Here is a 26,127-nt window from a genome sequence, read left to right as displayed (position 1 = left end):
TAAAGTAATGGTATTCAAGTATATATGTAAAGTTAATAACTTTCAGCACATCTCTGAGTTGCTAAAAGAAATCAAAACCACATTAAGGTGAAAAATTATCTTGGTAATTCAAGTTGATTTTCTTCTATTTAGATTCTTAGCTGTCTTTATCTCTAAGTCTATAAAGGATGACTTACAAGTGTCACACACTCCAGATAAAGTTTGGTAATTAGAGAAGTCAGGCCTGTCTTAGGCCTTGCACATATGTACCCAGAGACATCTTATCTTACAATTCACAAGATAATGCAAAAACCTGAATGATAACAATGTAATCAGCTGCCAAAGGAGCGTTTGATAAATTTGTAGCTAAGATCTCAAAAACAAAGCAATCAAGGTCATTCCCTACAAGAATAAGCAAAGGAACAAAGTGAGGGCACTAGGCCTCTTCCATGTATTTTTTGGGGCTGAAGCGCACATTCATCAGTGGTTCAAAACCTCTTCTCTGCCGTCGATGCTGGAAAAGCACAAGCATCAGAATGATCGCAGCCAGAGCTACAAGCGCTCCTCCAATTGTGGATCCAACCATGACAGCCCATGCTTGGGTTTCTTCAAGGGAACCTGGAAATATGAAGCACATGAAGTGAGGACAGCCCATAATCTCATTTGTGAAATCATGTGGGAGAAAAAAAATATCCCACAGCCAGGTAATTATTATTACTTGTGTGGCTTAGAGACCCACTAGCCACAGGGGAAGCTGGTAGTGCACTGTATAACCAACATACATACCAGAGCCAGAGATGCTTCCTGCCAGAGAAGTCTACAGCTGAATGTAGACTTCAACCTTTCACACAAATTAAAGTGTTGAAACCAGGAAAGATTAACAGTGACAAGGTAAACAGAAAATTTGGGCAAAATTATTAATTATTTAAGCAATTAATTCTATAATGACATTTCAACATAGCTGTTTCCAAGCCACTTCAGTCAAAAGAAAACCCTCAAATTCTCATCTGGACCACAAGTCAACCTATTGTCAAACTTTAAACTGAAAACACTGCCTAGTGTGTGGTTCTGTTCTGCTGACTGGCTTCAGATTGCATCTTCTGATTTTTAACTACTTCTGGAGAACCATGATCTTCTAAGATAATGTTGCCAATTCTTATAATAACACTGTTCCACTTAGCTGAATTTTATGTTCTCGTTCATGCTTTCAGAAGCAAAAATTGCCTACTCTATTTGTTCTTAAATATGTTACATATACTTGAGATGGCAACAGTTATATTTGACTAAATATTCACCAAAAAAAAAACTCTCCAAAGTACTTCAGGTATTTAGAAGTTAGTTAGGTGTATGGGCTTGAGAAGATTGATGGCTCAGAGAGATGTTGCTATAAAGCAACTACAAGTTGTGTGCCCCAGTCTGCAGTCTCTGTCAACCAAAGAGTTGAGGGCAGTCATGCCAAATTCAGTCAGGTCCCAAAACAAACTGTTTACCATTTTACCATCTTTCAAGTAAGATCCAGCAATGTATTAAAATATGTTGATTTATAATGCAGTTACATGGAGTTAGCAAGTTATACATTTAATTTGAAGAGAAGGGTTTATGTGTAAAAACTTTATTGTCTGAACACAGACCATGCAGAGAGGGTAGATGTGTTGATTCACAGCGAAGTGGGAGTTGAGAAGCAGCAGTCCAAGCTGCCTTTGTTTCTCTCAGAGCAGCTCATGTCCGAGGGGCAGCAGACTTTTCAAAGCAGGAAGCAGGACAGTAGTCCAAATGGAGGAAAACTTAAACTCTATAAGAGGAATTTAAAATTTTCAGGGGAAATACTGGGGGCTCCACTGAGAAAAGCAGGCAGCATACCTCCACAAGTCAGGGCTACCCTTCATGAATACAGCCTGAGGACAAGGATTTCAATCTTTTGTAGTCTCTAGATCTTTAAACAGTCTCCACAGATTGAAAATACATATATATGGTAAGCATTTAGAAGAAATCCCTGGTCATATAGGTTAGGAAAGCACCAACTGCCTCTCAAAGGAATACTGAGGCAGGAGAAAAAAAAAAAGTCTCTGATTTAATCTTTGGCAAAGCAAGCTGAAGCATGGTTTTCATGCATTTCCTATACTTGTACCTTTTAAAAGTATTTGTAACTCCTGTTGTGAATTTTGGCTCTTGTACGTAAGTACTTTGCTTTCTTACTTCTTGTCATTATCTGATTTGTCAAAGGCAATTTCAAATGTATAGACAAATTCTAAGGCACATTATACCTATGGACATGGAAAATCTTTAAAATGGGGTTTAAATTGGCTGGTTAAAGGATCCTGTAACAGGCATAAACAGTGCTGGGAGCAGGAGCCAAAATCAAAGCCCCCACAACCCAAAAGGCATACTGTTGTCAGTGTTGGGCAGTTCAAGTTGATGCAAGTTTACAGCAGAGCAAATCTTTTGCATGCTTTCAGTTACCATATCTTACATAGGGAGTGGTAACTAACTTGTGATTGCTAGTGAGTAGGTGAAAGGTGCTTTATCTTCCACATGCCTGTGTCATTGTAAACGTGAGGATGAGGAAAAGGCTGAGGTACTTAACACCTTCTTTCCCTCAGACTTTAGTAGTTAGATCAGTTGTTTGCTAGCTACACAGCCCCTTGAGCTGGAAGATAGGGAGCAGAACAAAGCCCCCATAGTCCAAGAGGAGATGATTAGTGACCTGCTGCACCACGTGGACATACATGAGTCTATGGGGCTGGATGGCATACATCTGAGGGTACTGAGGGAGCTGGCAGAAGTGTTCACCAAGATACTTTCCATCATTCACCAAGAGTCCTGGCTCAGTGGGAAGGTCTCAGCTGACTGGAGGTTGGCATGGGTGGACAATTTGCTAGGTTAAGAACTGGCTGGATAGCTGAGCCCAAAAAGTGGTGGTGAATGGAGTTAAATCCGGTTGTCAGGCAGTCACTAGTGGTGTTCCCTAGTGCTCAGTATTTGGGCCAGTTCTCTTTAATATCTTTATCAATGATCTGGATGAGGAATTGAGTGCACCCTCAGTAAGTTTGCAGATGACACTAAATTGGGTGGGAGTGTTAATCTGCTTGAGAGTAGAAAGGCTCTGCAAAGATCTGGACAGGCTGGATGGATGGGTCAAGGTCAGTTGTATGAGGTTTAACAAAGCCAAGTGCTAGGTCATGCACTTGGGTCATAACAACTCCATGCAATGCTGCAGGCTTGGGACAGAGAAGCTAGAAAGTTGCCTGGCAGAAAAGAACCTGGGGGTGTTGGTTAACACCAGTCTGAACATGAGCTGGTAGTGTGCTCAGATGGCCAAGAAGGCCAACAGCATCCTGGCCTATATGAGGAAAAATGTAGCCAGCAGGAGTAGGAAAGTGATCATGGCCCTGTACTTGGCACTGGTGAGGCCATACCTTGAATATTGTTTCAGTTTTGGGCCCCTCACTACAAGTAAGACATTAAGGTGCTGAAACATGTCCAGAGAAGGGCAACAAATCTGGTTAAGGGTCTAGAGAACAACTCTTATGAGGAACAACTGAGGCAACTGGGATTGTTTAATCTTGACAAGAGGCGGCTGAGAGGAGAACTCATTGCTCTCTACAACTATCTGAAAGAGGTCAGTCTCTTCTCTCTGCTATCAGGTAATAGGACAAGAGAAAATGGCCTGAAATTATGCCATGGGGAGGTTTAGATTGGATATTAGGGAAAAATTCTTCACAAAAAAGTGGTCAGCCATTGGAATAAGTTACCCAGAGAGACATCTCCCTAGAGATGTTCAAGAAACATGTGGACATGACACTTCAGGATGTGGTTTAATGGCCATGGTGGTGTTAGGCTGATGGTTGGACTCAATGACTTCAGAGATCTTTTCCAACCAAACAATTCTATGTTTCCACAACTCTATGAGCTGTCTCATTGCATAGCCTGAGAACAGCCTCCACACCTCCAAGACATACCTGGCAGATCAATGGCATAGGTGTAACCAAGCTGCTCTGCTGTTTGGAAGAGCTCATTGTTGGTCACAGGAGGGAAAAAAGGAACCATGTTATATAGTCTGTTGTGACCAATGGGGGCCAGCTCCCCAGGCCAGGCGTTGTCAGGGGGGTTAAATCGCTTCATCCACTCATCAAAGATGGCATCAGTAAAGGAGTGAAGAACCTGCAAATCCAGATGTAGGCATGCACAGTCACTAAGCTCTTTCAGAACTGAACAGCATTTAAAACACCCTTACCCAAGGTGGCAGCAGCTTTTGAAAGAGATAGAAGAGAAATCTATTTTAGGTGGGATTTATAGAATGGGGAGCCAGGAAAGGTCATTAGAATGGAGCAAAATGATCTCCTGCATGGGACATTTTGCTGTATACATCCTTGCTGCCACCTGTTCATAATAAGCTGTTTCTTCGGATGGTTTAATATCAGCTGGCATTGAATGGGCAGGTGTGTCCTCTAAGGTGAGGGCTCACTGAGCTCACTTAGGTGAATGCACCTCTAACGTATTTTAATCTCTCTCATCTCTGAACAGGTATGGAAAATTGTTGGAATCTGATGCCTTCATGCTCATTTTAGTGTGTCACCAGCTCCATAGCTCCAGATAACCTTGAATTTGATCAGGTCTTGCTCACAGAGTTTACAGATCTATAAAGCACTAACAGAGGAAAGCTGTTTCAGACAAGTATTACAAGTGCCTGGGGCAATTCAAATTAATTTCTGAAAATCTCATAGGATTTTTTAATTACAACCCTGGAAAAAAAACTTAGAAAATATCCTATACAAAATGCTCTTGCATATAAAATTACAGTATAGTTTTCATTGTGTAAGAAAGATATCCTGGTAGAAATAAGCTGGAGAACCATTTCACAAGTATTTGGACCAATTCCTATATACATCTATATATATCTATAACTATATCTGTATCTATATCTATATCTATATATATATATATTGCAAACTTAAAGATAAGAAAAATATTAATTGTAGTAGAATTTCTTTATATAATCACCATGATTCAATTTAAGAAAGAGGAAAATAAAATTGCATGAATTTATTAGGAGCAAAAGATGTGTCAGCAGAGCCAACTGTTGGCTTTGTATTTGCAGATCAGTGTTTGTGCTGCTTATCACAGCGCAGCCAATGCACGCAGTGGCAAGCAGCACAGTGAACTGATGAAAGAGTGAAATCACATTATTTCTAGTTCCCTAGAGACCCGGGGTAAGGTGTGCTTCCTTTTAGCCTGTGAATTTTGAAACAAAGAAACAAGCTATTAAGTCTACTGCTCTAAAATAACTACCCCCTGTTGCTGTAAAATTATCTGCTATCACAGAATCACAGAGTCTCAAGGGCTGGAAGGAACCTCAAAAGATCATCTAGTCCAACTCTCCTGCCAGGACAGGGTAACCTACACCAGATTACATATTTTGAATATCTCCAGAGAAGGAGACTCCACAACCTCCCTGGGCAGCCTGTTCCAGTGCTCTGTCACCCTCACAGTGAAAAATTTTTTTCCTCACATTTGAGTGAAACTTCCTGTCTCAACTTCCACCCATTGTCACTTGTCCTATCATTGGCTACCACCAAGAAGAGCCTGGCTCCATCCTCTCGGGATGAGGTCACCTATCAGTCTGCTATTCTCTAAGCTAAAGAGCCCCAGCTCCCTCAGTCTCTCCTTGCACAGAAAATGTTCCAGTCCCTTAGTCATCCTTGTGGCTCTGCGCTGGACTCCCTCAAGCAACTCACTGTCCCTCCTGAACTGAGGGGCTTAGAACTGGACACAATATTCCAGATGTGGCCTCACCAGTGCAGAGTAGAGGGGGAAGAGAACCTCTCTTGACCTACTGGTCACACCCCTTCTAATCCACCCCAGAATGGCATTGGCCGTCCTGGCCACAAGGGCACATTCCTGGCTCACGGTCATCCTTCCATCCACCAGGACCCCCAGATCCCTTTCTCCTTCACTGCTCTCCAGCAGGTCCATCCCCAACCTGTAAAATTGTCTGCTATAAGCTATTTAATTTAGATACCACCTAATGAAATGATTGAGGGTAATCTGACTTGGAATAGCAGCTCTTCTCCCTAGAAACTTGTTTTATACTTTACAAATTACTCTGAGGGCTTTTTCCCCTCTTTATTTGACCATTACATGGGCATAGCATTGTTCAAGAGAAGACGAAATATTTCTCATTTTCTATTTCAAGGACTTGTTTTTAGGGAATTCAGCTCTGCAAACATCTAATGAGATATCTGCCTTTGAGCCACTGCCACTCAGTCAGGGGGAAAAACACATACCACAAAGATAGGATCATTGGCAGCTGCATGAGGGAGAACGCTGGTCCCATTCAGGAAAGAGTGAGCCAGATTATGAAGGCTCAGCATCGATGAGTTAAGGGCTCCACCCAGTTTATCAAAGCCCTCCAGCGCATTCCTGTGGATAGGTAAAAGCAGCATCACATGACCACATTTTGCTGATAAATGTGCATGTAAAGAAAAACCCATGACCCAGCCACCGCTGGAGGAGCTGAAAGACAAACCTGAAACTGAAACTGGAATTGCGGAAAAAGGGAGGGCTGTCAAACTCCTGCAGGGAAAGGCACCTCCTGACATCCTCTGCAGTGGGCAGATGCTCACTGGAGCCCTCGGGAAGCCTCCGCCGCAGCGGCCCTTCATCACTCCCATTGCAGAGCGTGACCAGGCGGTTGTAGTCATCCAAGCTGAGCATGAAACAGACAGAGGCAAAAGTCAGAAGAGAGTGATGACGACTTGGCTTTTTCTCCTGTGGTATAAAGCAGGCCTCAGCTATAGCAACTCCCATGGCCACCATGTCCTGGCTTCCTGTGGCTCTGTCTCCTCTGTGGACCATCAGTCATTTAGACCAAGAATTATCTGGTTTGTTGTCCACAAAGAGAGGATGCTTTAGAAAGGTAAGCACCACTCCCTTTATACCTGAGGGATCAGTCCTGAGGGATTTGGAAGAACAGCTTTTGCCAGACAATTTAAACCAATCTTTTAAATTTTGAATTCACAACCATCCCTGTACAACAGCCCTGTACATCAGGGAGGCTCTAGATGCCATGGAACTAGAGATTAAGGATGATCAAGTTGAGTGCTTGTGGGTGAAAATTAGAGGGAAGGCCAACAAGGCCGACATCCTAGTTGGAGTCTGTTAAAGACCATCCAACCTCTGTGCCTGAAAAGATCATGGAGTAGATCCTCCTGGAGGCACTACTGACTCAGAAGAATAGTGAAGAGGTGATTGGGAACAGTCAGCATGGCTTCGCCAAGGGTAAATCCTACCTGACAAACCTGGTGGCCTTCTATGAGCAGGTGACAACATTAATAGATGAGGAGCGAGCAACTGATGTTGTTTACCTGGACCTGTGCAAAGCCTTCGACACTGTCTCGCACCACATCCTGGTCTCCAAACTGGTGACACATGGGTTTGATGGCTGGACCACTAGATGGATAAAGAACTGGCTTGATGGCCACACCCAAAGATGTTGATGAATTATTTTATAGACAGCTAGAGGCTGTCTCAAGATCACCAGACCTTGTTCTTATGGACAATTTTAACCTGCCTGATATCTGCTGGGAACTTAGCAGAAAGGAGGCAGTTGAGAAGGTTCTTAGAGTGTATGGAGGATAGGTTCTTATCCCAGCAGCTGTGTGAGCCTCCCAGGGGTAAGGCTTTGCTTGACCTTCTTTTTACCAATAGAGAAGGGCTGGTGGGAGATGTGGTGGTTGGAGGCTGTCTGGGGTCCAGTGACCATGACATAATTGAGTTTGCAATATGCAGTCAAGATAAGAGGGGCAGCAACAAAACCTCCACTCTGGACTTCTGGAGGGCGGACTTCAGGTTACTTAAGGAACTAACTCAGAAGGTACCTTGGGAAAGAGCCCTTAAAAACAAAGGAGTCCAGGAGGGCTGGACCTACTTCAAGAAAGAAATCTTGAAGGCTCAGGAACAGGCTGTGCCAATGTGCCGGAAGATGAGCCGCTGGGGCAGACGGCCAGCCTGGATGGGCAATGAACTTCTGAGTGAATTAAGGGAAAAAAAGAGGGTGTATCATCTGTGGAAGGAAGGTGAGGTAACCCATTAAATGTTAAATGATGTTGCTAGGTCATGTAGGAAAAAAAATTAGAGGGGCAAAAGCCCATTTAGAGCTTATACTGGCCACTGCTGTGAAGGACAACAAAAAATACTTTTACAAGTATATTAATGGCAAGAGGAAGGGCAAGGACAACCTCCGCTCCTAAATGGACATGGAGGGGAATATTGTAACTAAAGATGAGGGAAAGGCAGAGGTACTTAACATCATCTTTGCCTCAATTTTTAATAGCAAGATAGGTTGTCTTCCAGACAACTGGCCTCCTGAGCTGGCAGATGGAATCAGAGAGCAGTATAGTTCCACTGTGATCCAGGAGGAAGCAGTTAGATACCTGCTTGGCCACTTGGATCTCTGCAAGTCCATGGGACTGGATGGAGTCCATCCTGGGGTGCTGAGAAAGCTGGCAGATGAGCTGGCCAAGCCACTCTCCATCATTTTTCAACAGTCCTGGCTCACTGGAGAGGTCCCAGATGACTGGAAGCTGGCCAATGTGATGCCCATCTACAAGAAGGGCCGGAAGGAGCCAGGGAATTACAGACCTGTCCTGACCTGAGTGCCAGGCAAGATTATGGAACAGGTCATCCTGAGTGCAATCACACAGCACTTACAGGATGGCCAAGGGCTCAGGCCCAGTCAGCATGGATTCAGGAAGGGCAGGTCCTACCTCACCAACCTGATCTCCTTCTATGATCAGGTGACTGCCTGGTGGATGTGAGGAAGGCTGTGGATGTAGTCTGCCTGGACTTCACCAAGGCCTTTGACACCATCCCCCACAGCAAACTCCTGGTCAAGCTGGTAGCCTGTGGCTTGGACAGTAGCACTCTGTGCTGGGTTAGGAACTGGCTGGAGGGCCAAGCCCAGAGAGTGGTGGTGAATGGTGCCACATCCAGATGGCAACCAGTCACTAGTGATGTGCCCCAGGGATCAGTGCTGGGCCCCATCCTGTTCAATATCTTTAATGATGATCTGGATGAGGGGATTGAGTCCATCATCAGTAAATTTGCAGATGACAGCAAGCTGGGGGCAGGTGTTGATCTGTTAGAGGGTGGGAGAGCTCTGCAGAGGGACCTTGACAGGATGAACAGATAGGCAGAGTCCAATGGCATGAGATTTAACACATCTAAGTGCCAGGTTCTGCACTTTGGCCACAACAACTCCATGCAGTGCTGTAGGCTAGGGATAGAGTGGCTGGAGAGCAGCCAGGCAAAAAAGGGCTTGGGAGCAGTAGTTGACAGCCAGCTGAACATGAGCCAGCAGTGTGACCCAGGTGGCCAAGAAGGCCAATGGCATCCTGGCCTGCATCAGAAATAGTGTGGCCAGCAGGAGCAGGGAAGTCATTCTGCCCCTGTACTCAGCACTGGTTAGGCCACACCTTGAGTACTGTGCCCAGTTCCGGGCTCCTCAATTTAAGAAGGACATTGAGACACTTGAACATGTCCAGAGAAGGGCAACAAGGCTGGTGAGAGGCCTCAAGCACAAGCCCTATGAGGAGAGGCTGAGGGAGCTGGGGTTGCTTAGCCTGGAGAAGTGGAGGCTCAGGTGAGACCTTACTGCTGTCTACAGCTACCTGAAGAGAGGTTGTAGCCAGGAGGGGGTCAGTCTCTTCTCCCACACAACCATCAGCAGAACAAAAGGACACAGTCTCAATCTGCACCAGGGGAGGTTTAGGCTGGATGTTAGGAAGAAGTTCTTCACAGAAAGAGTGGTTTGCCATTGGAATGTGCTGCCCAGGGAGGTGGTGGATTCACCATCACTGGAGGTGTTTAGGAAGAGACTGGATGGGCACTTGGTGCCATGGTTTAGTTGATTAGATATTGTTGGATGATAGGTTGGACTCGATCTCAAAGGTCTTTTCCAACCTGGTTAATTCTATTCTATTCTATTCTATTCTATTCTATTCTATTCTATTCTATTCTAAACTTTCAATCCTAATTATTTTTTTAACTCTTACAAAGAGGAGAGGGGAAAAAACCTGGAAAGTCCCACTGTGGGGTGGGCAGCGAAAATGCAATGAATGACAGAAAACAGGATTTCACTTTCCATCCTTCATCTCTCTTGGAATAAAAGCAACTGCAATGCGTTACAACCTGTGTCAGGGCCTAGAGGACATACCGCTGTTGCAGGGAGCAAGTCCTTCATATCAGGGAGAGAAAGAGGGAAGGAGGAGGAGAAAAACAGAAGTAAAACTTGTGAATATAAATCAATACTATTTGGGAACTCCTGAAGTAAACAAAAGCCCTTCTCTGTTTAACTCAGGCAAGGCAAAAGCTGTTTTCAAGAAGAAAAAAAATGGAAAAAAAAATCCTATTTGTCTTAGAGAAACAGTAGAGGAAAGATGTAAAGCCAACTGGTGCCTAAAGCTAGAATTTCAAGTAGCTCTTTAGGTACCCAGAGACTCTTTGAAAAAGCCCTGAACTCTGGGTACCTCTGTCTGACTGACTGCACACCGTCCCAGAGCTGACAGTAGAATGTTATATTGTATTATATATGGGTATTGTAACCAGCAGCAACTTGTGTCACAGAGCCCCAGTCCTGCATATGAATACCCTGTCAAAGCCCTGCTCTCACCCAAATCGGCATATACCTACAGAGAGCTGGCAGCAAGCTCCTGGCTTTCTCTGTCTTGTTTTCCATGTGAAATCTCAGCCACTTCAAAGTCAGCCCCCAAACTGCACTAAATATATCAGGGTTAAGGTCTTACCAAATACAAGAGAACAGATTTTTCATCCTGTCTCTAGCTTCTTACGTGCCAAAACAGTTTTCTGCTTCTGCTGCCAAAATCAGTTGGGTATTAGTTACAGTGAACTGACATGCAGGCATTTCTTCTTTAAAGGGATACTTGCCAATGTATAAACTCTTCAGACTTTTGGCAGTCTCACATTGGTTGAATCCACTAAAATCCTGCACCAAAAGAATCATCTTTTAAAAATATATTTCCATAATACCAGGGGGAAAAGTTTAGACAGCACCATCTACACACAGACAGACCATGATTCCCAGTTTTGAGAGATGTCTTGGCTCTTTTCCTGCCACTTACTCACACTGAGCAAGCAGCCCACACCATCATTACTGAATGAAAGCAAGGTTTGGTCAGGATGTGAACTTGTCATAAACATTCTCACACCTGTTGCAAACTATTTGCCACTGGGAGAATCTGGAACTCAGGCTAATCAGCCCTGGGTCATCTGGCCGTGATGCTCCAAAAAGCTGGTCTGTGCAGACATCACACTCGTTTCTACCTGTGGCGAAGTTCCAGTAGGGCAGTGCGAAGGAGTCATTGCCCATCAGTCGCTGCAATGGACAGAAATGTGTTAGCAGGGAACCACCTTCAAAAGAAAGAGAAAGAAAGGGACTCCTGCAAGTTGTTTCATGGGGTATTCACTGGATATTCTGCTTTTCAGTCTGCATTTCTATAACACATGTCACAGTGCTGCTCCAACTCCTTTCAAAAGATTGGGGCATTAAGTCAGTCCAAGCAAAGGCATTGTCACTATTTTCTCTCCTGTTGGACTGCACTTCTTTTGGCTGTGTTAGGCTTTCTACCAACCCAAGTAGGAAAGCAGGATCAGAGATGAATTGAGCCTTAAGCAACAAAGAAGCTTTCTGAATGATGTAAGTGGATATTGGGTAAAGCTGTGCATGTGGTTTGCTTTCAGTCCAGAGATACTAGCCCTGGGGAAGAATCTGAACTTGTAATAACAGAGGAATACCATGCATTTGCTTGTGCTTCCTTGTTAGATGCAATTTAACTCAAGCAAGATCCTGCAGCTATTTTGATACCAACCATTTCCATTAGAGATCTGCAAAGTTAATACACAGTAATATTGCCAATGTAATGCAAATGGAAATGAGTCAATGCTTTGGCGACCTACTGTTGGGTATGTTAACATCTCTTTATCTAAAAGATGTACTGCTAAATATATGCATGTATTAAATTTAAGTATGGTACATTTTAGGGGAGTAATATTTAGAGTTTTATTAATTATAGGCTATCTGCAATATCAGCAGGCAATACCTGCTACCCAGTTTTACATGTAGGTATTGATTTTATTAATAATTACTATTAATTCACATCTTCTGTCCTCTGTTGCAAAGATAAAGAAAAAAAAAATCCATTATAACCTTCACGTCATTGTTTATAGTGAGAAACTCTTTCTCTTTCAGTATCTTGAAGGCACTAATTTTGCTTTAAACAAAAAAAGATCAGTGAGCAAACACTCCTGGGAGTTTGAGTAAGAACTTGTCCTAGGAAATAGCTTACCCTTGACTGACTCAACAAAGCCATGTAGCAAAAGAGAGAAGCTGCTTGAGGAAAGGGGAAAAGGCTGTTCAGCTAACCTGTAGGTCTTTCTCCAGCAACAGCAAATGGTACCTATGCCAAGTAACAAAGGCAGGTCCTTGATGGGAGAAATCAATACCTGTGAAGGGGCGGCCAGGTCCTACAAATGGAAGATAAAATAAGCACTTAGGCACCAAATGAGGCTCAAGCGAAAGACAGCACATTCTTCTACTGCCTCAAGTGGAGTTCAATAAATAACTGCAGTTCTGTACCTTTGGGAAGAGAGCACATATCAGATGCTACAACACTTGCATAGGACAAGTGAAACAAACTCCTCCGTATATATTCACTTCAGTGCTTCTCAAAACTTCCCATTTCCATCAGCTTGATATTGTGAAGATTTCTTATCCATTTAGTGGATTTTGGTTTTAAGAGGCAGTTTTCTTGTTTATAATCTTAGCTTCTTACTAATATGTACCATATTATATTATTCTCTTGCTCAGTGGCAAAAATTAGACTCTATCTCTGTCAAGAGAACGTCAGCATTTCCCATAACTTTCCAGCAGTAATTCAACATGTCCTTTGCTGGTTTTCTTCAAATTATGCTTGCTGTTTCTTGTATATTACACTCAAGAACTAACACACTCAAATGGTAGGGGGCTTCAAACCACATATACATTTGTTTATCACTGAAGCAAGTTTCAACCCAGATGTGTGTGTTATCACTGCAGCAGCTTCTTTCCTTTTCCACATGACCATCCTGTGCCTGATAGATCTTTCTTCTTGATATGCCAGAGATTGCCTCCTACAGCCCAGCAAAATGGAACTGAGTCATAAAGGGAGACTGAAGAAAACCCACAGCAGTGAAGCAGATACCCTCCATCAAGGAGGTAGATATGGGTTGTTCAGCTTGTTTATAGGACTGCTGGGCAGAAAAGTCATACTGTTGTTTCCTCATGTTTTGCAAAACTGGGCTGTCATAGCTACTTCTGCCTAGAAGAGTAATGAGAACTAGGAATCCTGATCAGGGAGAAAGCACTGGCTGTGGTTAGTCAGGCAAATTCCATTCTTAATGACATGCTGAAAGACAAAGCAAGCAGTACCACTCTGGTTCACAACATCTCTGCATGGTCTATGCCTTCACCACTGAAGAGCCCCTTTCCCACTGCTGCTATACCCTTGTCCCATGTAATAGGATCATCTTTTTGAACTCAGTCACTACCTGATAACACTTCAGTTTACCCAACTGTATAGCCTGCAAAATGCATCCCTGTCAGATAGAAGATGCACCAAGATGCACCAAGTGTGTCCCAGATGCCACAGGGAGTGGGGACCAGACCTCAGTAAATTTGAAACACATCTCCTTCAATTGCAGATGGCCAAAAGCTTCTCACCCTCAACTGTTTCACTCCACAAATCTGCTCCTGGGACTCACTGCTTGATGAAGTAGCACAGCTACATTAAGCATACTTACCTTTGTTCAGCAATGATACTTTTTACTCTTTCCTTTACCTGCAGAACTCATTGGATAAGAAAAACACTAACCTAACAGTGTATCTCTGACTGAGTAGTAATGAAGCCAGACAAAGTAGTTGTAAATACTACAGTTGGCAATTTGTGGTTCCTCTCCGGTGGGACCAAGCAGACTCATCCAGTGCTGAGTTGCAATTACATAGTCTGGGTGAATGGTTGTCTTTGCACGATCTAGAGCATTGAAGAACTGCTCTCTCTCCTCTGTTGTAAGGGAGTGGACGTCTTTCCTGACAACTGGTGGCTTCCTCACATTGCAATCAGGGCCAGTCCAGCCAAACTTGCAGTCACCACAGTTATAGCCAGCAAAGTTTCCTGAATAAAAAGGGAAATAGCAGTCACAATATTATGAATTAGGGAAATCTAACAGTGAAATGCAGAAGAATTAGGGAATTAGCACTTTTTCCCCCAGAGACATCAGTTCTTAGAAAGGACAGGAGCTGAGCAGGCTGGTAACTTTGCCAATTTCCTAACCAGAAGGATGGCTCACTTCCTAGAGCCATGTCAGGGCCAAGAATCACACTCAGCAGGCTGGGGAGGTGAAACACTGGGTAATGGGCCCAAAGGTGCTCAGAGCTCCACTAAGCCCTCAGTCTCACTGAACAGAGAACTGAGCACTTTGGGTTAAGCACAGTAATGAAGTACTTTGCTCAATTTGCTTCCAAGTACTCCCAGACTCCTAGGATCAAAGCCAGAAAAGACTTCATTCACATGGATCCTTAAGCACAGAAAAAAAATCTCTAAACAAAACATCTCTCTTAGGGGCAAAATTAAGGTCTGTTAACAGTGTATCTGGGATCTAGTGCAATCCAGGACAAGCACCAGGAACGCTGCAGGTCACGCTTTAAGTGTTATTAAATGGTGCTGCAATAAGAGCCTGAGAAACACTGCAGTACTGTAGTTCCCCACTGGCATTGTTCCTAAGGCAAGCAATTGGGTCCACTCTGGGCTATTAGTTCAGACCCTGTAATGTAGTGGAAGAACCCAGGAGAGCAGAGTTTGCCTTAAGCGTGGCCTCCCATCCACCACAGCAGGCTGCCGCAAGGCTCTGTTGCAGCTTGCTTTGCCTTTGCTGAGGGAGTCAGAGAACAGCTGACCATTCCTGCAGCGGGTACTGTATTCAGGCTGAGGGTGTAATAGCAGCATAGGACAATGGGCATTGCAGCTAAGGGAAGGAGGGAGCAGAAAGGCAACCGGGTGCCCTCTGGAACCTCCACTCATTTCTCCAAAATCTGCACTGAAACCCTCTAACCCCACTGTCCCTCCAAGCCCACATAGTCACCCCACAACAGTTGTCTTTAAAACTGCACAAAATCTCACTGCTCCTTGCACATACTGGTGCTGCTACACCCAGGATAGGCTTCAGACTAACATGAAGATAGTGAAATGGCTTATTAAGTCTAGGACACAGATTCCTAGGCTTCAGAGTTCAGTCTATGAGCAGAACAGCTGACACTAATGATTTCAGATTGTCAGGAACTACAGGATTTATTACCAATTTCAAAGACCCTCCAAGGTTACAAGGGCTATTACTGTGAAGGCTGTGTTGCCTATGGCAAGCTCTAGGATAAGGGCTGCTGATTTCTAAACATTTGTGACAGACTACTGTGAATCCTACCAAGAGGACATGAAGACCCTTAACTGTAGGTTTGGAGAGCTTATGGTAAGTTCAGAGGCTCTAAGATCTAGAGGTTTACATGCTATCATGAAGCTTAGGATCAGTGCCAAGGTCAGAGACCACAAAAGTTAAGGCTTCATCTAGGTTTTGAATTGTGCACAGCCCAATGACATACCATAAGGGCAGATCCTAGGAGTATGACATACATTTTGTCCTGATGCAGGCAGAGCTGCCATCTTCAGACAGGACAGAAAACACCCAAATCCATGAGCCTGCATTGGTTTAGAAGGAGAAACACTGACACCAGAAAAAGCAAGTAGTTCATAGTTTCATGAAAAAAATAAGATTGCATCAATATGTTATTATGATGAGGGCAAAGACTCAGATAGGGGAGAAGCAACACAGAAGGCTGATTTTTGTCATGATGTTCCAAGAGTCACACCAGAAGAAAACAACTGCTGTCATGGATTTAGTGTACTCCATTACCTGTATTCTTGCTCATTTCTGACAACTCAGTATAGCTATTAGGGCTCATCACATACTCCTGTCTGTACTGACCAGATGACAAATATCAGGAATATCTTGAAACATTGCCTAATTAGGCCACATATATTGCACAAGCTGCAGTACACAGACCATGAATCTCTGGAACACTGGGCTGCTATCCCTTCCTAAACAAAGTTATAGGGGAGCAAAGCAGGAATTAACCACTAAAAGATCTGTCAGCAACTTTTTTTTGAGATTGGCAGTTGCTCTTCCAGTAATTCAAACAACCCACAGCCCTGGATAAGCATCACGTTGAAATAAAACTCTATCAGAACAAAAGTTAGTACAGGACCAGGTTTGCCCTGTCTAATCTTGGCAGCAGAACAAGGCTCCTCAAGTCATTTGTTGAGACTCTGATGCTACCTACTCCTCTCTCAGTGAGGGCCCTTTGAATCTACACAGTTCTTGATGTCAAAGGTCATTTCACTGGAAAAATATCTATACTTTATGTATACTTTATGTGCATCCTCAGTCTATGAAAAGAAGTTCTCAAAAGCCTGATATATTGAGTCATACCCTTGGGGGGGGCGGGGAAAGGCTTTTCTCCACCTGTGTGACTTCTGGAGCCAGATGAACCAATGACTCTACCCATTTCCCTTGGGCAGGTGCTAATTATTTTCAATTGATGATCTTCAAGAGTTTCTCCTTTAACCACCTCATCTGTGAGGTAATCCAAGAAGTCCATTCTGTCTGCCAGTTCACCAGACACTCTTTAATGGGACATGAGCTTTTAGAGAGTAAGGAGGAGAACTGCTGTAAAGGAGAAACTAGCAAGAGGAGGAGCTGATTTCCAGGGAAAGTGGTATTGCATACTGCAGTATTTCTGCTGATTGTTCTGAACACTTTTGTAACATACTCAGGCCTATTCAGTAATGTTCTCTTGTCAGAAATGCACACAATAATAACATTTCACAAAACTGAAAGTTGTTGTTTGTTGTTTTTTTCCAAGAGACTCCATGCATCACAAGCCTGTCATTACACAGAAGCCTAAATGGCAAGAAGCTGATGGAATTCTGTGGGATTTCTCACAGGAATGACTGCAGTACTCAGACTCAGAGGTTTTATGTGCCACCCAAACCATTTTTTCATCATTTGTTTCTAAAGCACTCTACCAGGCCACTGGTCTGGAAATGATGCATTGCTGTTTTCAGAAAGTTTACATAATACTCTGTGGACTTCCCACATGCCAGCACTATGAAATGCATGTCCTTGTCTTTTACAACTTAACTTCAATGTTTGCTACACTGGTGATTGTGGATTTCAATGGTACAGCTCTAGGAGAACAGGCAAAGTAATCTTTTATTATGAGGCTGTAGCATACAGTGGACATTTTCAGTAATACAGTGAGACCCTTTGAAGATCCTTTGGAACACAAGGACCATAGGAACATGCAAGGATTCACACTTTAGCATTATTTCATGTTCAGTGACTAACATGTAGCCACTCGGTGTATCACCTCTCTGAGGCTGTGCCAGGGACAACAGAAACTATTCTCCTCTCTTGTGGTTCCTAGAGAACATAGTGTGGGGGATTGTTTTGGCACACGCAGGAGACCATGTCACTGAATTCAGATGGTCCTGTCTGTTCTACCGCTTTCAGGAATGACCAAGTGGTTGGTCTTCAGACAATGAGTATAACACAAATTATTATCTCCATCAATTCAATGTTTTTGACATTGTTAGAAAGGAATCCATCCACCACTCTCTTTGTGGCAAGAGAGCTGCTTGGGACTGGGACTGGCGTGCTCGACCTGAGAGGTGCTCTATTTTGGTTTTCTTTTGGGGGCTTCTGGGGGCGGGAGGACCTCAGCAGACAGCGAGGACCAGCAGGGTCATCTTCTCGTGTGCCTGCTCGAGAGGGTGACATCAGCCTCAGGAAATTAAAAAGAGAGAGAGCAAAGCTGCGCGATGCCATTTGGCAAGAGAGCCTCCTGGCTGGATTGCAGCTAGCAGCGCGTGCCGGGTCAGCCGACAGAGTGCAGAAGCCTCTGTGGTAGCTTGGGCACAATATAGTAGTCAGGTGGAATATATATATATTTAAACAAACAATAAAAAAAACCAAACTTAATGTCACCTGCCTGAAGAGATCCAGCCATGGTAAAGACTCGGCCAAAGGACACTAGAAAAATGGTAGGTACCCAGACAGAGCCAGCGCAGAAGCATGCAGGCATCCAGGCTGCTAGCTGCAGAGAGTGCTGGAGCCTGGCACTTGGAATGGAGGGTGAAGGAGACAACACCTGTGTGAGTTGTGACCAGGTGAATTATCTTCTCCATCTGGTGGCCGAGCTAAAGGATCAAGTATCAAGACTCAGAACTATAAGGGAATGCAAAAGGGAGTTAGGTATGTGGGAGCAGGCTTTACAGACCTCCCCTGTTGGGGGAGGCGTCCCCAGAAACAGGGGGGAATGGGTACAGGTCCCTGTTAGGAGAAGCATGGGGAACCCATCCTGGCCCTCTTCGCCTCCCCCATTGCCCTTGCACAATAAGAATGAGGCCCTGCAGGTCGAGGACAATGTGGATGAGAAGACAGGAGAGGACCCATCTGAGGGGATGCCTAAAGTAAATCAGTCCACTCCAGCCATCACGACTAGTACTGTAAAGAAAAAGAGAAGGGTTACTCTTGTTGGTGACTCTCTCCTGAGGGGAACAGAGGGACCTATATGTCATCCTGACCCATCCCACAGGGAAATCTGCTGCCTACATGGGGCCCGGGTAAGGGACAACACCAGGAGACTACCAAAGCTAATCCAGCCCTCTGTCTATTACCCATTGCTGGTAATCCAAGATGGCAGTGATGAGATTGAGAAGAAGGGCACCAGGACAATCAAAAAGGAACTCAAGGCCCTCAGATGATTGATGGGGCAGGAGCTCAAGTGATGTTCTGCTCAGTTCCCCCAGTGGCAGGAGTGTACACTGAGAGGAACAGGAGAACCCATGCTATCAACAAATGGCTCAAGAAATGGTGCCAGCAATGGAATTTTGGGTTCTTTGATCAAGGGGCAACTTTTACTGCACCTGACCTGCTGGACCTAGATGGGGTGAATCTATCTAGAAAGGGCAAGAGGGCTCTAGCACAAAGAGTTGGCAGGGCTTATTGGGAGGGCTTTAAACTAGGTTTGGAGGAGGTGGGTGATGAAACCAGTCTCTCCAGAGTAGAGTTTGTTGAGAAATCAGCAGCCCAGCTGAAGTGCATGTATGTGGGAGCACCAGCAACGAGCGGTGTGAGCAATCTGGCAGTGCAGGCCTAGAGCCTGACATGGTGGTAGGCCATGCTCAGCAGAAGTGCAGAGCCAGCTACCAGTATGCCAAAACAGTGCTGTGCTTGCAGCACTGTAACTAAAACAAGACGCTGGTAGCTAAAAACATAGTCAGTTGTCTTGGGACAACAGGACATGCACCTGCATCAACAAACCTCGTGTGTCATCCATAGTTGGACCAATAATCTACAACAGTGTGATGTGTGGTCACTCATAGGGGACCAATGAGTCCATGCCAACAAGGCATACCAAGGTTATATAAGTTGTAGCAGTTTCCTTGCTACGCACTTTTTCTTCTTTTCCTGCCTGTCCTATCTCCTTTCCTTCCGTGCTTTGCTGTGCCATGCTTTCACCATAGGCCTGAGCCATAGGCCTGCAATACTGGAACAATAAAGGATCAATACCCAATCATATTGGTCAGCCGTATTGATTCCAAGAACCTCCGTCGTCGCCAAGTCTGGCTAAATCTGGCACCCAACGTGGAGGAACCTGGAAATTACAGACATGTTAGCCTGAACTCAGTGCCAGGAAAGATTATGGAGCAGACCATCTTGGGGCAATCACAGTGCACCTGCAGGATGGCCAAGGGATCAGGCCTAGCCAGCATGGATTTAGGAAGGGCAGGTCCTGTCTGACCAACCTGCTTTCCTTCTGTGATCATGTAAAGCGCTTGGGAGTAATGGTTGACTGCTGGCTGAACATGAGCCAGCAGTGTGCCCCAGGTGGCCAAGAAGGCCAATGGCATCCTGGCCTGCATCAGAAATAGTGTGGCCAGCAGGAGCAGGGAAGTCATTGTGCCCTGTACTCTGCATTGGTTAGGCCACACCTTGAGTACTGTGTCCAGTTCTGGGCTTCTCAATTTAAGAAGGACATTGAGACACTTGAACATGTCCAGAGGAGGGCAGTGAGGCTGATGAGAGGTCTCAAGCACAAGCCCTACAAGGAGAGGCTGAGGAAGCTGGGGTTGTTTAGCCTGGAAAAGAGGCAGCTGTCTACAACTACCTGAAAGGAGGTTGTAGCCAGGTGGGGGTTGGTCTCTTCTTCCAGGCAACCAGCACCAGAACAAGAGGACACAGTTTCAAGCTGCACCAGCGGAAGTTTGGGCTCAAGGTGAGGAGAAAGTTTATCACAGAAAGAGTTATTGGCCATGGAATCTGCTGCCCAGGGAGGTGGTGGAGTCACCATGCCTGGAGGTGTTCAAGAGGGGATTGGACATGGCCCTTGAAGCCATGGTTTAGTTAGTCACGAGGTGTTAGGTAATATGTTAGATATGATGATCTCTGGGGTCTTTTCCAACCTATGATTCTATGATTCTATGATTCTATGACTCACCACCTTCTGCCTTGTTTTGTATCAAAATGAAATCTAAGCAGCTGTGATTCCTCTTCTTTCCACAGAGACCATTTTAACATACATCACTTATATCAGATGAGGAGAAAGGACTCCTTTTCAGACTTCTTTAGCCATTGCTTTAAAACAGAACTTGTATTATTTTTAAAACACCAGCATATTGCAGCATCCCAAGGGTAGGAACAGGATTGCTACCATGTGAGACAAATGACCATCTCCTCTCTTGTCTGATTCTTTAGCTAGACATACTGTTAGACTGTAGGATGTGGAAGAGCTACACCTATCACAACCTTTTAACAGGATCACCAGGGTAGTATACATATTACTTTAAATTCATAATGTAAATGTATATGTTTATACTTTATATAGGGGGGGGTATATGTTTTATATATATTTACAGTGTAAATTTAAATGTATATTACTTTAGAATTCAAGATAATACAGTGTAGTATTATCCCACAGATACGCTGCCCTACAATTAGCAAATTACTTTATAACTACTTCAAAAGCTCATTTTTACCTGCTGGAAGGGCCATTATATCAGCTACATGATTTAACTAGCAATTTGGTTAAAGCTAAACAATAGAATTTAAACCTTCTGTCCCCTGGTTGATTAGATTATATGTTGATTAGATTATATATTGCACAGGGATGTGAAAAGATTTTTTTCCCAAAAATAACTTCTAAGGAAAAAAAAAGAAGAATTATGTTCAGTACATATCCACATGTCAGCCTGAGAAAGTATCAGGAAAAAAATATATAATTATGTTTAATTCCTCAATGAACTCAAACTACATCACTGTTTAATCACTGTCACAATCTGTACTAGCAACTGCATGACTGACTGCAGTGGGGTTTTTTCACAATAATCTCCTGTAGTTTCTAAAATGCTATACCAGATCTGTATCCCATTAGTACAACTTTAGAACTCAAAATAACATTTGGACTCAATGATCTCAAAGGTCTCTTCCAACCTGATTAATTCTATTCTATTCTATTCTATTCTATTCTATTCTATTCTATTCTATTCTATTCTATTCTATTTAGTTCATCATTCTTCTAAAGCAGTATTCTTCTAAACTAAATTTAGCTATCCCACTGAAATACTGCTTCATTGTGTAATTAGCTACATGTGTCAGTTTTCAGGTTAGACTGGTGCATCCAATATTTTGTGTAGTTCAATATCCACACCTTACTGAAAAACAAACTACCATGTGCCCCTTCATGTGGTACCACATGCTGTCAGGAACTGTCATCAGTTTAACAATTTATATAAACTGAATTAATATTAGGTGAGTAGGATACATACAACAGATTCAAAACTGAAATTAGACAAGAACTAAAATCTCTTTGCTACCTCCCAGCTACATTTGTGTCATACCCATGTTTTTTCTAGAGATGATATTTTTTTGCTGCTACCAACACATTGAGTGAAACATGCAGCAAACAGCATCCTGACAATAGACACACAACTCTGGTTTTGACCATAGCTCTTTGTACAGAAAATGGGAAGTAAAAATGGATCTTTCTAGTGTACTAACCTTACTCTGTTAGATTTCTCCCCATTCAAAGAAAGATTAATGTATATTATCTGGTAAAGTCTAGAAATGGAGAATAAATGTTGGTTGCTTTGGTTTGTCTTTTTTGGTTGGGTGGTTTGGTATTCCTTATAAAATTTACATTAATTTGAGGAGAAAAAAATATACATATATATTAAAATAACTTGACCCCACAATAACCACTCATATTTGTTTGTGTTTGGGTTTCTCATTTTTTCAGAAATGCTCAGCATTGCATCCAGCCCTGGATGGATGTGATTTAAAGGCATTTTTCCTCAGTGAGCAGATACAATAAATGGCCACATTTTCAGAGTTCCTTTTATCCTTAACTACTAAGCTTTTAGTAGAAAACTCAATGGATTATCTTACTGCAAGAATTCCAGAATCCTCCAGAAAAAACCCTGGCCCCTATTTCTCACCACTCCACTTAGGTTTCCTAACATACAGCCATCAGGTATGTGACACATTTAAATGGCACTGTTTAACCAAACAGAATCATTGGAGTTCCCATAGTTTATTTCTTAAACTATGTCTAAACTATAAATTAAACAATGCCAAGATAGCACCAGAACATGACTGCTTACGTTGTTAAAAACGCTAGAGCAAGCCTTGGTGTGGTTTGGGGTCAGCACAAGTCATGAACTATTTCAAATAGGCAGCCTGAATATAATACTCATTTGAAAAATAAGATACCTTCAATAATAGAAGTGGGCACTGTTCCATGTCCCTTTGAATGAGGATATTTAATTTATGTTACTTACCATAGGGACCATAGATCTAGGTGCCTAATAAAGACCTCGTCACACAACTTAAAACCCTGGTGTGCAAAGAGCCAACTAGTGTGTAAAATAGAGGGGGGGAAATACAACCAGATACTAATAAACACAGATACATGGTCACCAGCACTGTAAAAGCATCAGACCTCATTCAAATTGCATGTAGTTGTAAACTTCGTAGCATTCTCCTAAAAATGCCTTTTCGTGTAGCGTCATCCAAAATAAAGCCCAGGAAACCTTTCTGAAAATCATCCTTAAGGATGACTTCCACCTTAATGTTTTATCACTGTTAAATTTGGATAATAAGGACTGTGAGAAGAAAGAGAAAAACAAGTGACATAAAAATTTAGCAGAAGAAACCACATGCAAAGAACTAAGGCCACTGGACATCTCAGAAGGAAGGCTGAATGAAATGACACTACATTCTGGACACATAACTTGGGACCCAGCCCTGCAAGTATCAAATACTTGGACAAATGAATGTCTATCTATGCAGACTGTGTCTGCCAATAATGCTCTTCAATTTGCCCCCAGGTTTTGATGCCCTAATCACTTCAACTAAATAAATATTGGTGTATTCCCATGTGCTTCAGTGCTTTTCTGACTCAGGGTTTGTTCCTGTATAAGATACTTGGCATTAGTGCTTTGAGGAATATAAGAACATTTAAAATGACAAAGAAAAAATGAAAAAGAAAAAGAAAAAGAAAAAGAAAAAGAAAAAGAAAAAGAAAAAGAAAAAGAAAAAGAAAAAGAAAAAGAAAAAGAAAAATAAAAAGAAAAAGAAAAAGAAAAAAGAAAAAGAAAAAGAAAAAGAAAAAGAAAAAGAAAAAACTTGTATCACTTGGTTGGGTTTTTTTGGTACAGTATCTGGAAAAGTACTTCCACACAAGCATTTGAAATCTAGTCACAGAAAGAGATAGAGATGGCTTTGTGCTCTGACGTCTGTTGCTATTATTTTGAGAAGCTTCGGTAGTGCTATATATCCATTTAAGTAATTTGCCACTACCTCTCTGCTTTCAGTTGATAACAAGGTTGCTAAACTTAACCCTTTTGGCTGAAATTTTCTAAAGTGCTTCCTTGTAGATTGATCTGGGCTTCTATGACAGTGAGAGCAAAGGGGTATTTTAGAAAGAACAGTTCAGCTAGTTCTAAGAATACCATTGAAGAAAAGCAGGCTCTTCTTCCCATGACAGAAAATCCAAATAATTTTATGTTTCCAACAAGTATTCCCAGGCTTCATTTGAAATCTGCCTAGCAAGTGACTTCAGAGCTTGAAACGTGCCTTTTGTCTGACTCCTGGTACCATCTTCTGCTAGTTAGGGCAGAAGCTGTGAATCTCATTCATTTTAATGCTCCTTCAACAAAAGTTGTTGTTGAAAAGGCCCTGGCATCTGATCCACCCCTGACCTCACCTTTGTATTCCCTTCCTCCTGCTAGTAACTGATTTGACTAAAATCTGATCTTTTGGGCCAGGTTAGCCTTCAAGCACATCTCTAATACATTTCACCTCCAGCACATGAACACAGAGACCCACATAAAGTCATATAGAAAAAGAGTGGCTGGAGATGGGGAGGAAAAGAAAAAGATTCTGGTGGTTGTACAGGCCTATTCAGACTGAAGTGAGTTATAGAGTTAGATAGCAACCCTGGGAAACACAATGGCAGACATCCACACATTTTCAGTGCCCAGGGGTATATTGTGCTGCAAAGTACTGCTCCAAGAGGAATAAATCTCTGATCAATGCAAACTGATCAGGTTCATAGCACCATGACAGAGATTTGAACACAGTATTGAAGTTGTCTCAAACCCTGTGGAAAAAGGCGATAGCTGCAGGGACAATTCCAGGGGCAAAGAGGAAAACTCACAAGTTTGCATGAAAGAAACATTTTCTACTCCATTGCTCTGAAAAAGTGCTGACAACATCATGAACATGACAGTAATCTTAGGAAACTGGTAGTGTTTGAAGCCTTCTTGACACTGTATGCCATGAGGGATGTTTCTAGGCTTTGGATCAGGGTTAGCAGAGCCATTCAACACCATTCCCTCACCCTTGCACCCCTCTCACCTGTACACTGACAGCTCTGGTTGAAGAACTTGAGAGGCCACCGCTCTCGGTCATCCACATTTCGAAGGGTGTAGGGGCCACTCCAGGGCTGAGTGTCTGCCTGCACCTCCTGACATCGTCCCCTGCCCTGGAGGGACCCACAGATGTTGCCTGGCTCCATCCCCAAGGCTGGGCAGCAGCGCTTCAAGCGAAGGGCATCCACTGTCATGCAGGCACGAGGGAACTGTGCCTGCACCTGGAGGAGACAGCAACAGCTCAGATAGCCCAGCCCAGCCCAGAAGAGCCACCTCAGGGTGCCCATTATGGCTGGGGACAGTCTCTGCCTCTCTGCTGGACTTGAGCAAGCGGAACAGGGAGATCTCCACCGAGAGACAACCTGGCCTCACCACAGCTCCATGCCCCAGCCAACCAGGATAATCCCTTTTGCTGCTGAGATGCTGGTGTTGGGTGTTTGTTTAATCCCAGTCTCTAATTGCCTTGAATGTAGTTCAAAAGACAAGTGCTTTGGCTCTCTAGTTCCTGCCCAGCAGTCACAGCTTTGAGCAGGGTTTATATAGAGGCTGGGAGAAGCCCTCATTAGAGGGATTAGCACAGCACAAATCCTCGTGTTTTGCACATGACATCAAGGGCAGAAAAGATGCCAGCATGAGAGCAAGTTCTGCAGGCTCTGGCAGCTTGTCAGAAGAATGAATGCCTCAGATTTATTCGATTTTTTTTTCAGGTCTTTCTCATGAAAGCTCTGAGAAATTGATGATTGTGGTTTAGCTGAGGTGGCTGGAGAAATAGGTTTGTTCTTTTAATCAAAACCCTGTAAATAGATAAGAAATAGAAGAGGAAACTCTTTTCAACTCATTCACTGCAAGATAATACTTTCCACTAAAGCAACAGCAATAAAAATTAACTGGAAGCACAGAGGATATAGGTGCATCATTAATAAAAGTAATGAACTTGGTAGTAACTGTTTGGGATGGAGACTCCACCTACTGATTGCAGAACCACAGTGCTGGATACTGCAAACCTCTCAATGGCAAGTGGAGAAGGGTTCCCTTCTTAATAGCCTTTTCTCAT

The 26,127-nt window shown here is 43.3% G+C and overlaps 1 protein-coding gene across 1 annotated transcript; it reads right to left on the bottom strand.

Annotated features, from left to right (window-relative positions):
• Positions 1–251: 251 nt before the first annotated feature.
• On the bottom strand, positions 252–25,575 carry DCT (dopachrome tautomerase). Its single transcript, XM_009901491.2, has 8 exons — positions 25,060–25,575; positions 13,905–14,204; positions 12,419–12,519; positions 11,205–11,371; positions 6,506–6,685; positions 6,264–6,399; positions 3,939–4,140; positions 252–597 (listed from the first exon to the last, which is right to left on the bottom strand). The coding sequence occupies exons 1-8, from the start codon at positions 25,358–25,360 to the stop codon at positions 416–418; spliced, it is 1,569 nt and encodes a 522-aa protein (XP_009899793.2). The 5' UTR covers positions 25,361–25,575; the 3' UTR covers positions 252–415.
• Positions 25,576–26,127: the final 552 nt, after the last annotated feature.

This window comes from Dryobates pubescens, chromosome 7 (assembly GCF_014839835.1).
Source record: "Dryobates pubescens isolate bDryPub1 chromosome 7, bDryPub1.pri, whole genome shotgun sequence".
Taxonomy (NCBI): domain Eukaryota; kingdom Metazoa; phylum Chordata; class Aves; order Piciformes; family Picidae; genus Dryobates; species Dryobates pubescens.
Note: the sequence above shows the minus strand (reverse complement) of the source record. Positions and strands in the feature narration are given on the sequence as shown.

Bases quoted from the DNA above. Each gene is read 5' to 3' on its own strand.
- DCT (XM_009901491.2), bottom strand. From the start codon at position 25,360: ATGGGCACCCTGAGGTGGCTCTTCTGGGCTGGGCTGGGCTATCTGAGC. The intron at 12,520-13,904 runs GTTAGTGTTTTT...TTCCATTTGTAG, and splicing joins AGTCAGAGATACACTGTTAG to GACCTGGCCGCCCCTTCACA. The intron at 6,400-6,505 runs GTTTGTCTTTCA...ACCTATCCACAG, and splicing joins AATTCCAGTTTCAGTTTCAG to GAATGCGCTGGAGGGCTTTG.